This window comes from Chiloscyllium punctatum, chromosome 11 (genome assembly GCF_047496795.1).
Source record: "Chiloscyllium punctatum isolate Juve2018m chromosome 11, sChiPun1.3, whole genome shotgun sequence".
NCBI lineage: Eukaryota > Metazoa > Chordata > Chondrichthyes > Orectolobiformes > Hemiscylliidae > Chiloscyllium > Chiloscyllium punctatum.
In genome coordinates this window covers 76,272,285-76,286,984 of record NC_092749.1, presented here as the reverse complement: position 1 = coordinate 76,286,984, position 14,700 = coordinate 76,272,285, and the positions used below count along the sequence as shown (strand labels likewise).

Here is a 14,700-nt window from a genome sequence, read left to right as displayed (position 1 = left end):
CAGTAGTCAGCAGGAAATTGATGAGCAATTATGTAGGGAGATCACAGATAGATTTAAGAAGGGTTGTAACAGTACAGGATTTTAACTTTTCAAACATAGACTGGGACTGTGTTAAGGACTTGGATGGAGAGGAATTTGTTAAATGTGTTCAGGACAAGTTTCTCAATCAAAAAATTTGAGAATGTAAAGAAGGGGCAAGACTTTTGGGAAATAAGCCAGGGCAAATGACTGGGGTATTTAGTGGGGGAGCTCTCTGGGACCAGGAACCATGATTCCCTTTGTGTTAAAATAGTTATGAAGAGAATAGATCTGGTCTACAAGTTAGAGTTCTAAATCGGGGAGAGGCCAATTTTGAAGGTTTTAAACAGGAAGTTTCAAAAGTCAATTGTGGGAGGCTGTTCACCATAAAGGGATGTCTAGCAAGTGGAAAGCTTTCATCAATGAGATAATAAGTGTTCAGAGCCAGCATTTCCTATTGGTGTGAGGGACAAGGCTGGTAGGAATAGGGAATGCTGGATGCCTCCAGAAATTGAGACTTCGGTCAAGAAAGAGGAGGCAGCTGGGATCAAGTGAATCCTTTGAGGAGAATAGAGGTTGCAGGTGTACACTTAAGAGGGAAATCAGGAGGGCAAAAAGGGGACATAAAATATCTTTGCCAGATGAGGTTAAGGAGAATCCAGAGATTCTACAAGCATATTAAAGGCAAAAGAGTAACTATGGAGAGATTAAGGCCCCTTAAAGATAAGTGAGTTCATCTCGAGCCAAGGTAGATGGGTCAAATCCTAAACAAATATTTCTCATTTACCATGGATGAAGCATGGAAACTAGAGAACTCAGGGAAGTAAATAGTAAAGTCTTGAAAAGAGTCTGCATTGCAGAAGGGAAGGTGCTGGATGTCTTAAAATGCATAAAGGTAGATAAATCCCCAGAACCTGATCTAAGACATTATGGGCAGCAAGGGAAGAAATTGCATGGCCCCTACAGAGATAATTTGTACCATCAACAGCCACGAGTGAAGTGCCAGTAGACTAGAGGGTGGCTATTGTTGTGCCATTATTTAAGAAAGACTGCAAGGAAAACACTGGCAACTGCAGACCAGTAAGCCTAATGTCAGTGGCGGGAAGTTGTTGGAGTGGATTCTGAGAGACAGGATTTACATGCATTTGGAAAAGCAAGTACTGATTAAGGATAGTCAGCATGGCTTTGTGTGCGGGAAATCATGTCTTACTAATTTGATTGAGTTTTTTAAAAAGATGATCAAGAAGATAGATGACAGCATGATAGACTTTATCTACAGAAACTTTAACAGGGCCTTTGACAAGATACTGCATGGTAGATGAAATTGGTAGCGTTAGATCACATGGAATCCAGGGAGAGCCAGCCTGTTGGATACAAAATTGGCATCAATGTAGGAAACAGTGGGTGATGCTAGACGGTTGGTTTTTAAACTGGGTGCCATTTGTATAAATGATTTGGATGAGAATATAGGAGGCATGTCAATAAGTTTGTGTGCGACACCAAAATTGGTGTTTTAGAGGACAATGAAGAAGGTTATCTCAGATTGCAAAGGGATCATGATCAACTGGGTCAGTAGGCTGAGAAATGGCAGATGGAGTTTGATTCAGATAAATGTGAGGTGTTGCATTTTGGTAACACAAACTAGGGCAGGACTTGGACAGTAAATGGCAGGGCCCTGGGGAGTGTTGTTGAACAGAGAGACATAGGGGTACAAGTATATATTTCCTTGAAAGTATCATCACCGATAGACAATTTGGCATCCTTGCCTTCATTGGTCAGAGCACTGAGTACAGATGTCATGTTCCAGCTGTTCAAGACATTGGTAAGGCCACATTTGGACTACTGCATACAATTCTCATCGCTCTGCTATAGGAAGAATGTTACTAAACAGGAAAGGGTGCAAAAATTATTTACAAGGATGTTGCCAAAACTGGAAGGTTTGAGTTATACGGAGAAGTTGGTTAGGTTGAAGCCTTCTTTCTCTGGAACATCGGAGCCTGAGGGGAGATCTCAAAGATTTATAAAATCGTGAGGGGTATAGATGAGGTGAATAGCCAAGGTCTTTACCCAAGATAGGGAGGAGTTCAAAACTAGAGGGCATAGATTGAAAGGTGAGAGGAAAAAAGATTTTATAAGGACATGAGGTGCAATTTTTTCCCCACAGAGGGTGGTGCGTATATAAATTGAAGTGCCAGAGGAAGTGGTCAATGCTAAAAGACATTTGGACAGGAACATAGATAGGAAAAGTTTCAAGGGATATGGGCCAAACAGGAACAAATGGAATTCATTCAGTTTAGGAACCCTGGTTGACACACACTAATTTGTCCAAAGGGCGTATTTCCATGCTGCTTAACACCTCTTGAGTTTAAATTAACCAACTTGTCAGTCAATTGAGATGAATAATGAATGCTATCTGAAATAAATTCGATTTGCAAGAATCAACTTTACATTTGGAATTTTGATATCATGAGAATTTTTTTCAACGGTCCTCTTGTACAATCATGCAATTAGAAAATATGAGGCAAGAATATTTGCTAGAGAGCAAGGAATACGAACTGCAGACTTCTGGAAGCGAGAAAAACCCTAGCTGTGGAGAATGTGGAGTTGTTAGGGGTAATCAGATTTTAGAATACTTAAACAATTACTCTTACCTTTACCTAGAAAACAATGCAGCCAAGAGCCAAATATTTAAACTGCAAAGTGCACAAAGTTTTGCTCCTGGGCAATTTTCCAATTTAACAGACTAACCTCTTTTCCAAATATCTCCACCCACCCCTTTTTAATTCTACATAATTGCAAATGGGATGATTTTGTGCCTTAAACAAACAGTTACTTTGAAACTTTGGTTCAGCTGCCACCAAATATCTCATCAGCATTCGCTGCAAAAGACACACTTATGGAATCATAGAGTCATACAGCAGGGAGACAGTCCAACCAGTCCATGCCAAACATAACCGCAATCTAAACTAGTCCCACCTAAAATCAGAGAGTCTTAAAGCACAGACACAGGCCCTTTGGACCAAACTCATTCATGCCAGCCAAAATATCCATCCACGCTAACCCCATTTCCCTGCACTTAGCCCATATTCTTCTAAACCTTCTCTATTCATGTATTTGTCCAGATGACTTTTAAATGTTGTTAATGCAGCAAACTTTACTTCCACTGGCAACTCATCCCATGTTTCACCATCCTTTGTGTAAACGTTGCCAGTCAGGTTCCTTTTATTCTTTCCCCTCTCACCTTAAACCGATGCAGTCTAGTCCTCAACCCTGGGAAAAAGACTGAGTGCATTTACCCTATTCATTCCTCTCATGATCTCATACATTTCTATAAGCTCCCCCTTAAGTCTCCTAACTCTAAAGAAAGAAGTCCTAGCTTATCCCACCTCTCACTAGAACTCATACTGTTGAGTCCTGGCAACATCCTTGCAAATTTCATCTGTACTCTTTCCAGTTTAATAACATCCTTCCACTAACAAGGTGAACAAAATTGAGCACAATATTCCAATTGCGACCTCACCAACATCCTGTACAACTGCAACATAACATCCCACTTTCTATACTCAATGCCCTGACTGATGAAGGCCAGTGTGCCAAAAGCCTTCTTCACTGCCCTGCCTACCTATGACTCCACTTTCAGAGAACTGTGCACTTCCACTCCAAGGTCCCTTTGTTCCACTACACTCCTTAAGGCCTCAACATTCACCATGAAACTCCTACCTTGATTTGACTTTCCAAAAAGCAAGGCCTCACACTTATCTATATTAAACTCCATTTGCCATTTCTTGGCCAACTTCCCCAGCTGATCAAGGTCGAGCTGCAATTTCTGAAAACCTTCCTCACTGTCCACAATATTGCCTATTTTAATGTTATCTACAAACTTACTAATCATGCCTTGTACATTCTCATCCAAATCATTGATGAAGATAACAAACAACAATGGGGCCAGCACCGACCCCTGAGGCACTCCACTCATTAGAGGTTTCCAGTCTGACAAGCATCCTTCCATTATTACCCTCGGCTTCCTTCCTTTAAGCCAATTGTGCATCCAATTTGCCAGTTCCTCCTGGATTCCTTGTGATCTAACCTTCCAGAGCAGCCGACCATGTGGAACCTTATCAAAGGCCTTACTGAAATTCTTATAGATTATGTCTACTGCCCTGCCCTACTTTCCTGGTCACTTCAAAGAACTCTAACAAATTTGTTAGGCATGATTTCCCACACACAAAGTCATGTTGACTATCCCTAATCAAACCCTGTCATTCCAAATGCATGTATATCTTATCTCAGAATCTTCTCAAGTAACTTACCTATCACAGACGTTAGGCTTACTGGTCTGTAGTTCCCAGGTTTTTCTTTGCAGCCCTTCTTGAATAAGGGCACAACATTTGCTACCCTTCAATATTCCAGGACCTCACCCATGGCTAACAATGATGACAAATATCAGTCATCTTCTCTAGCCTCTTGCAGTGTTCTTGGATATATCTGGTCAAGACCAGGAGGTTTATACACCTTCATACATTCTATTACATCCAACACCTCCTCTACTGGACTGCCTCCAAGATATGACCACTATTTTCCCTAAGTTCCCAACTCTTCATGTCTTTCCCCACTGAGGAGAAGTATTCATCGAGGACGTCATCCATCTCCTGCAGTTCTTCCACTACGATCCTGGAGGGGTCCTATTCTCTCTCTAGTTATTCTTTTTCTTTTAACATACTTAAAACACATCTTTGGATTCACCCTAACCTTCCCAGCCAAAGTTATCTCATGCCCTCTTTCCATCTTCCTAATTTCCTTCTTCAGTTAACATTCTGTAACCCCTATATATCCTCAGGGATTCCCTTGATCCCAGTTACCACCTCCTATTTTCTGGTCAAAGCCTCAATATCTCTTGACAGCCAGGGTTCCCTATTCCTGTGAACATTGCCTTTCCTTTCATTCTCACAGGAATATACAGACCTTGAACTCTACCTATTTCACCTTTAAAGGCTTGCTGGAGGTACCTTTGCCAGCAAACAAACTATCCCAATCAACACCTTCCCACTCCTGGTCTATATCCCTCCAAACCTTTCCTATTCATGTGTCCATCCAAATGTTTTTTAAACATTGTAATTGTACCTGCATCTAGCACTTTCTCAGGAAGTTCATTCCACACTTGAATCGCCCTTTGTAAAAAAAAACAACGGCCTCTTATGTCTTTTTAAATCTCTCACCCCTCAATTTAATTTAAAAACATGCGCCCTAGTCTTGAAATTCCCCATCTCTGGCAAAAGACAACTATCATCAATTCTACCTATACCGCTCATTATTTTATCAACTTCTATCAGGTCACCTCTCAACCTCCTACACTCCAGTGAAAAATGTCTCAACCTGTCCAGCCTTTCTTTATAACTCAAACCTTCCATACCCAGCAAATTGCTGGTAAATCTCTTCTAAACCCTCTTCAGCTTAATAATATCCTTACTGTAACTAGGTGACCAGAACTGGATGCAGTATTCCAGAAGAGGTCCCACCAATGTCTTGTACAGCCTCAACATGACTTCTCAAGTCCTATACTTAAAGGACCGAGCAAAGAAATCAAGAGTGCCAAATGCCTTTTGAACCATGCTGTCTGTACGTGAAGCAAACTTTAAAGAATTATGTCCCTGCACCTCTCTGTTCCTCTGTTCTATAACACTACCCAAGGCCCTACCACTATTGCAGATATCCTACCCATGTTTGTTGTAGCAGAATGCAAAACCTTACATTTATCCGGATTGAACTCCATTTGCCATTTTTCACCCATTGACCCATTTGATCAAGATCCCTTTAATACTTCAGAAAACCTTCTTCAATGTCTACTATGACACTAATTTTGGTATCATTCACAAACCATGCCTTCTATATTCTCATCCACATCATTTATTGCAATGACAAACAAAACAGGATGCAGAACCAATCCCTGTGGTATACTGTTGGTCATAGGCCTCCAGTCTGAAAAGCAACCCTCCACCACCATTGCTCTGTCTCCTGCTGTTAAGCCAATTATGTATCCAATTGGCAAGCACGGCCTAAAGTCCATGTGACCTAACTTTACTAATTAGTCTACCATGCAGACCTTGTCAAAGGCTTTACTGCAGGTCTACTACCCTGAACCTCTTCAACCAAGTCCTGAAGCAGACCCATACTACAACCAAGTCTCCTTCCTCAGCACCTGCCCATGAAAATTCAAATATACAACATCTACTACTGTGTCATCAACAACCTTTTGGGTAACTTGCTCAGAGAAAATTTACCATTTTGAATGGGCCTGGAGCTTTTTTGAAAATACAATGTTTTTAATGAGCACCCATAGAATCATTGAGTTCTACAGCACGGAGACAGACCCTTAGCCCAAACTGGTCCATGCCAGCCAAAATGTCCGTCCACGCTAATCCCATTCCCCTGTTGGCCCATATCCTTCTAATCCTTTTCTATCTACGTATTTGTCCAAATGCCTTTTAAATGGTATTATTGTTCCCACCTCAACCATTTCTGCTGGCAGTTCATTCTATATGCGTACCACCCTCTGTGTCAATAAGTTGCTGCTCAGGTTCCCTTTTATTCTTTTCCCTCTAACCTTAAACCGATGCCCTCTAGTCCTCAATACCCCAACCCTGGGAAAAAGAGAGTGCAATTATCCTATCAATGCATTTCATGATCTTATTCACTTCTACAAGATCCCCCGTCAGTCTCCTATGCTCTTAGGAAAGAGTCCTAGCTTGTCCAACCTCTCCCGATAACTCAGACCATTGAGTCCACTCTTTTAGATCGATAGATTTTTTCTCCCTCATTCATTTCAAAGCTTAAAAATGTGTTGCTGGAAAAGCGCAGCAGGTCAGGCAGCATCAAAGGAACAGGAGAATCGATGTTTCGGGCTTAAGCCCTTCTTCCTACAAAGGGTGATTCAAGTGTGGAATGAACTTCCTGAGAAAGTGCTGGATGCAGGTACAATTACAATGTTTAAAAAACATTTGGATGGACACATGAATAGGAAAGGTTTGGAGGGATATAGACCAGGAGTAGGCAGGTGTTGATTGGAGTAGTTTGTTTGCTGGCAAAGGTACCTCCAGCAAGCCTTTAAAGGTGAAATAGGTAGAGTTCAAGGTCTGTATATTGCTGTGAGAATCCTGAAGAAGGGCTTATGCCCGAAACATCGATTCTCCTGTTCCTTTGATGCTGCCTGACCTGCTGTGTTTTTCCAGCAATACATTTTTAAGCTCTGATCTCCAGCATCTGCAGTCCTCACTTTCTTCTAATTCATTTCAAAGACATGTTCCTGAACTCTACCTGTAGTGGATACTGGATGTGGCTATCAGAATATGGAGAAAACCTTAAAGAGACAGGTGATATGAAGGGGACATGAAAGGACAATGGAAGTAAGAGATGGCACAGGAATGGGTGTGGAGTGATGTGGAGTACTAAGAGTGACTATGGGACATGGGCATTTAATAAGGGTGAGGGCTTAGGGATGAGGAATGGTACTGTTCAATACAATTGGGTTACTGTTGCAATAAAGAGTGGTGCACCTCCACGGCTTGTTGGCCTTGTCATTCACCCACTTTAACTGCTATCTGATGCCTGCTTCCAGAGGCAGCAGTTGCAACAAGAGTGTTGTTAAGATGGCACAGGGGTTTGGTAAGACTATACAAACTGTGCACATGTTTGGTCTAAAGACATACTTGTATTGGATGCAACGCAGTAAAGGTTCAGTGGTTTGTGGAATAATGATTCAAAGATACTTCAACAATTCTGTGATTTTGTGATGAAGGTTGTCATATGATAAGATACCTTCTGAAGTTTAGAAGAATGGAGCTGATCTTATTGAAACATGCAAGATTATGTACAGACTTGACAGGATTGATGCTGAGACTTTCCGAAAGAGTTGCAAGTCATTGGAATTATCTAACCCAGATTATTTTATCATGCTCCTTTGTTGACCATATTTAAAGCTGAGATAGATTTTGTTTGTTGCTGAGGCAATCAAGAGATATGATCAGCAGTTGGGAAATATAAACAAAACAATTAGGAGCAGGAATTGGCCATTCAGCCGTCAAAGAACAAAAGGGAACAAAGAAGATTACAGCACAGGAACAGGCCCTTTGGTCCTCCAAACCTGTGCCAATCCAGATCCTCTATCTAAACCTGTCACCTATTTTCTAAGGATCTGTATCCCTCTGCTCCCTGCCCAGTCATGTATCTGTCTAGATACATCTTAAAATGACACTATCGTGCCTGCCTCTACCACCTCCGCTGGCAATGCATTCCAGGCACCCGCCACCATCTGCGTAAAGAACTCCCCCCCCCACCACCTCCCCAAAATGAAGGAAAGCATGCTGTATGCCTTCTTGACCACACTATCAACCTGCATTGAGGCCTTCATGGTTCAATGGACCTGAACATCCAGATCTCTCTGTACATCAATTATCCCCAGGGCTTTTCCATTTAGCATACAGTTCGCTCATGAATTGGATCTTCCAAAATGCATCACCTCGTATTTGCCCGGATTGAACTCCATCTGCCATTTCTCTGCCCAACTTTCCAAGCTATCTATATTCTGCTGTATTCTCTGACAGTCCCTTCATCATCTGCTACTCCACCACTCTTAGTGTCATCTGCAACCTTGCTGAATGAGGCAACCTACACCTTCCTCCAAATCATTTATGTATATCACAAACAACAGTGGTCCCAAAATGGATCCCTGTGGAACACCGCTGGTCACAGTTCTCCATTTTGAGAAACTCCCTTCCACTCCTACTCTCTGTCTCCTGCTGCCATGCCAATTCTCTCTGTATCTAGCTAGTACACCCTGGACCACATGCGACTTCATTTTTTCTATCAGCATACCATGGGGAGCCTTATCAAACACCTATCCACCATTCTATCAAGCATATCCACCATTCAATAATGGATGAATGATTGATCTAGTAGTGGTCTCAACTCCAGTTTCAGATGCGGTTCCATAACTCCGAACTCAGCTTTGGATAAATTCAATGACCCAGCCTCCAAAACCCTCAACAACTGCAGTAAAAAATCCCTACTTTTATATTCCAACCCTCTTTACAATAAACATTCCATCTGTTTTCCTAATCATTTGCTGTACCTAACCATTGAAAGAGACCACATATTTTCCAGTTTTTTGAATGATAAACTGAAAGTTGCACCACCTTAATCAAATATTTGCAATATGGATAATTAAATAATGCATATTGCTGAGTTGTGCCACACAATGTTGCTTTCTGCAAGAAAAATGTGGAGAAAGTTGTCACTAAACACTTCCAAGTTAAGAAAATTCTGCATGGCAATGGCTCTCTGATTGGCTGATTTGCAGTGTTGAAAGACTGCAAATGCTAAGGGCAGCAGAAAGTGTGTAAACATCCAGCCTGCAAACAGAATCCAACCTCGAACTCTATCCTGACCACTCTTCATGTGATGTAAAGCCAAAAAACCCCAGAAAGCTTAAAAGAAAAAAAGTTCACCTGATCATCCATCGAACAGAAAGTCAACAGCATCACTCCAATGCACACATCAAAAAGAACTAAGAGAGGAAAAGCAGTTTCCACATTGTGGTCTGGACTTTAATGTTCATAACTTTGTTTATCGTATGCTCCTTTCCATCCATAGTACACCAAATGACTTGTCTTTCATCTGTCTTAACCTTGATTGAGAATGTGTGCATTTGGGAAATTTGAAGAGGAATAAGTTTAAGTTGTATAAATCATCTGTTTATTGCTTTTATTGAAGTTAAGTGTCACAATGAATAGAATTTATTTTACTGTTCCTGAAAAAGAAAGGCTAGTGTAGTTTGCTTTGTCCTGGGCGGGGTCGGTCAGGCAACTTGAGTTTTTGGTGGATTCATGATATTTTTGCACACTTACAGATTTTGTCACGACCTATGGGACAGTGGGACACAATTATGAAAGTTTTGCTTTTAAAGTACTCTGAAAAATGTTAATTTTTGTGTATCATGTAGTTTTGGCCAAACTCTTCAATATTCCCTCATGAAAGAAGATTCAGCAAGTCCCTCTCCAACTGCACCCACATGCTCACCTTCCGAGCTCAACCATGTGACTTCCTGGTTTATTGACTAAAAGTCAGTCACCATGCTGCACTTGCCTGCTTCTGTTTGCAGAAAGTTAGCACACAACTAGCCTGGATCACCTGACACTCCCCACTAAAAATGGCGAGTACTTTGGGCTCAACATCCACTGTTATGCTGTTTGGCAGCAATCTGCCAATGATTTCAGGTCTGTCCCACCATAGTCTCCTCTCCATAGTCATCACTGGTGCCTCAGAGGCCATAGATGTAGGAACACAGGTAAATTATTAGGCCCATGGAGCCTGCTCAGTCATTCAATGAAATAATGACTGAGCTGATAGTCCTCAACTCCACTTTCTTGTCTTATTCTAGTATTGATTGCCTTAATGATTAGAAATTTGTCTATTTCAGCCTTGAATATACCTAATGACCCAGTTTTGACAGCCCACTGTGCTAATGTATTCACGACTCAGAAAAAGCTCCTCATCTGTGTTAAATAGACAACCTCTTACTCTAAGATGATGCCCACTGGTCCTGGACACTCACACAAGGGGAATAAAGGAAATTATGATTCCAAATGGTACCTCTGCCACCCATGAGATATGCAACCTAGTGCTAAGAACACCCAGCCTAAGCCTCAAGCTCTCTTACACCTGTCTGTCTCCTCCTTTAAGATGCTCCTTTTCTTTGACATGAACCTAGTTCATGTGACTGGTTATCCTAATTTACTTCAAAATACTCCTTTAAAACAGCTCATTTCCTGTTCTTTTTCTCAGGGGGTGGTACATGGGGTCTAACTCGATGCAGTTGTTGATTGAGTTCCAGTTAGAATGCCATGACATCACCGCAGGAAATGATGACACAACAGGAAATGACATCACCAACCCAAAGAAACCCAAACATATAAATAGAAAGCAGGAATTGTCAACAATGCTTCGCCTGGAGGCCCACTGAAGATGTTACCTCATAGGATGAGGAAACATCTAGAAATGAACCTTCTAGCTCTGCAAGCAAACCTAAATCCAGAACCTCGCTAATGTTTTATTACACTAATCATAGTGATACAAGTTGTTGTTGCTCTATTATTTTCTAATATCAAGATTATTTGATATGTAGTCTCAGTACTGTTTATATTATAAGACAGAGTTTCAATAATACACAATACCTGTCGAAAGCAGGAGCATCAGCTTCAATACCACGGGTGAGTCGTAACTGGTGAGAGCCAACCTGACAAATGGAGAAAAAAAACAGAAAGCTTTCACAAACCTATATTTATATAAAAAAAAGCATAACCCTCATTTCCCTCTAACGTTCTCTTTTCCACCATCTGCAGTTTGTATATCAGAATGAGGTGAGATGACGGTTAATGTGATGAGATAGATTAGTTAGGGACCACATCTTTTACGGTGTCCATCCCATTCTTGACAGAGCCACACCAATGACCACCAGTCTCACCTTCTCCATGTGTTGAGGACATAGAGTCATGTCTGCCCCAGTCTGATTTACATTGCTACCTGTGTTAGATGTCACCCTATCCTGTAAGGGAACACAGTTGTCACGGAGTACATTACAATGTGTTTAGGTGCTGTGCCAGTCATTTTTGGATCACTAGCATAAATGCGCAGGCTGAGAGATGTGGATGTCAAGCTTGCAGCAATGTTAACTATGCAAGCATGAGATGAAATGTGGCTAACGTAAGCCATGCTTGATAAAGGATAAGCAGCACATCTGCAGAAATTTGCTTTTATACATTGAATGTTTGTGGTTGATTGGGGGGGGGGGGGGGTGGAAATCGGAGTGAGCAAAAGGTGATGGCGTGTCGGGGTGATGGCGAACGAAGCAATGTGTGCAGCTAGTACTCCATCCTATAGCCGTAGCATTTAAAGTTGTATTCCTGACCTTGTTTGCTCAGGTGAAGTGAATAAACTTCTCCCTGAACTGCACAAAGATTTTTGGGTTAGAATGTTGGCAGTGACCGCTACTTCTGCTTGATTTCATTGCCTTCACAGTTAAGTTCTACAAAGGACTAAGAAGGCTGGAGCATTAAACAGCAGTTTTATTAAGGAGATGTTTATTCTACAGGTAGCAAGATTACAGTAAACTGCTTTCTGCCCAAAATGCCTGACATCATTATTACATCACATGACCAGACTCAAAGTGGCAGTTTACCATACTTACATAATTACACAACATCCCTCCCATTTTACATCAGATGTTCCTTTCATGAAATGTTGTAAATCCTTTAGAATCATTTGAAGTAAAGTCAGTCAGTAAGACATTCCAAAAAAACAAATTCTTGTGTGGCTGTTGATGTACCTCAGGCGTCTCTATTTTTCTCGTTGGCTTTAACGTCTGGTGATTGAGGTGCATTAGAAAAATCATCTGTCATTCTCGTTTCCTGAGATGATTAAATCCTTGGAGGATCACACAAATGTTGTTTTCTCCATGAAAGCTACTGTCTTTCTCAGATGCTCCAGTCACCGTTTGACCCTCAGGAACATCCAGGTGTCTGTTGATACAACTTTTTTTGTGTATTTTCAATGAATGCAATCCTGGGAACATCCGTACTACATAGTCTTTCTTTCCTATGGTATAGGAAAGCAGTCCAGTCTGTGCTACAATGAAGGCTGGTACCCAATTCTTGCCAGTGAGATAATTCCTCAGCAACACTTATAGAGTCAGAGATGTACAGCACAAAAACAAACCCTTTGGTCCAACTTGCCCATGCTGCAATGTACCTCCCCCAATCTGCTGCAGTTCCACACATAGGTTGCCTTGCTATTCTTTACGAGGCCCTATTCTCTCCCTAGTTACCCTTTTGTCCTTAATGTATTTGTAAAATTCTTTTGAATTCTCCTTAACTCTATTTGCCAAAGCTATCTCATGTCTCCCTTTTTTCCCCTCTTGATTTCCCTCTTAATTATATTCCTACTGCCTTTATTCTCTTCTAAGGATTCACTTGATCTCTGCTGGCTGTACCCGACATATACTTCCTCCTTTTTCTTGACCAAAATCTCAATTTCTGTACTCAACCAGCATTCCCTACACTTACCAGTCTTGCCTATCACCCTAACAGGAAAATATTGTCTCTAGACTCTCATCATCTCATTTTTGAAGATTTCTCATTTTCTAGCGATTCCTTTACCTGCAAACCTCTTGACCATTCTGGAAATTCAGCACTTGGCTTTGTTCTCTCATTTATTCTGTTGTTTCTGTTAACAATATAATTTGTCATAGACAAGTTCAACAATTGAGGCTTTACTATGACCAATGACTTAGAACTTTTAGTCATTAAGTGGGTTGTGTTCCAGTATGATGATAAAAGTTGGTTTGGTGTTTTGGATAGTGATCCTTGTTCTTAAGTTACCCTAAAGGGATGTTTCATTTTCTGAATAAACCTTTCTGCAAAACCATGTATGGTTGGGAGATAAATATGTTGAATTCCAATCTGCTTTCGATGGTCTGTAAACTCTTGTGATACGAACTGTAGACTATTATCACTAACAAGTTGCTCTAGATTGCCTGTCATGTTTTTATTAAATGTCTCTCCTCTCATCTTAAAATGTGCCCCCTTGTCTTGAAATTCCCCATCTTAGGGAAAAGACAACTACCATGAACTCTATCTATACCTCTCATTATTTTTATCAACTTCTAGTAGGTCACCTTTCAACCTCTTAAGCTCCAGTAAAGAAGTCCAAGCCCATCCAGCCTTTTTTTAATAACTCAAACCTTCCATACTTGGCAACATTCAGGTAAATCTCTTCTGAACCCTCTCCAGCTTGCTAATATTTATCCTCTAACTGGGTGGTCAGAACTGGACACTGTATTCCAGAAGAGGTTTCACCAATGTCCCGTACAACATCAACGTGACTTCCCAACTACTATAATCAAAGGACCGAGTGTGAAGGCAAGCGAGCCAAATGACTTTATAACCGCCCTGTCTGTATGTGAAGCAATCTTTAAAGAATTATGTGCCTGTATCCCTAGGTCCATCTGTTCTACAAAGCTACCCAAGGCTCTACCTTTAACTGTATAAGCCCTACCCTTGTTTGTTGTACCAAAATGCAATACCTCGCATTTATCCAGACTGTACTCCATCTGCTATTTTTCAGCCCATTGACCCCACTTGATCAAGATCCCTTTGTAATCTTGGACAACCTTCACTGTCTACTATGTCACCAATATTGGTGTCATCCACAAACATGCCTTCTTATATTCTCATCCAAATCATTTATACAAATGACAAACAAAAGACCCAGAACTATTCCCTGTGAAACACCACTGACCACAGGCCTCCAGTCCAAAAAGCAATCCACCACCATTACTCTATCATTTGCTGTTAAGCCAATTATATATCTAGTTGGCAAGCTCACCCTGATTCCCATGTAACCTAACTTTACTAATTAGTCTACCATGCGGAACCTTGTCAAAGGCTTTACTAAAATCCAAATGACCAGCATCTACTGCTCTGCCATCAACCACCATTTTGGTAACTTCCTCAAAAAACTCAGTCACGTTTGTGAGACACAATTTTCCTCACACTAAACCATACTGACCATCCTTAATCAATTGTTGCCTCTCTAAATGTCCATAAATCCTACTTTATAATCAACTCCAATAAT

At 41.0% G+C, this 14,700-nt stretch overlaps 1 protein-coding gene across 1 annotated transcript in view; it reads right to left on the bottom strand.

The window, feature by feature from the left end:
• Positions 1 to 14,700, bottom strand: part of LOC140483114 (synaptojanin-2-like) — a 240,889-nt gene that overhangs the window by 133,723 nt on the left and 92,466 nt on the right. Inside the window, exon 6 of the mRNA XM_072581079.1 lies at positions 11,244 to 11,305. Coding sequence (XP_072437180.1) covers positions 11,244 to 11,305 — 62 coding nt within the window. The remainder of the gene's footprint in view (positions 1 to 11,243; positions 11,306 to 14,700) is intronic.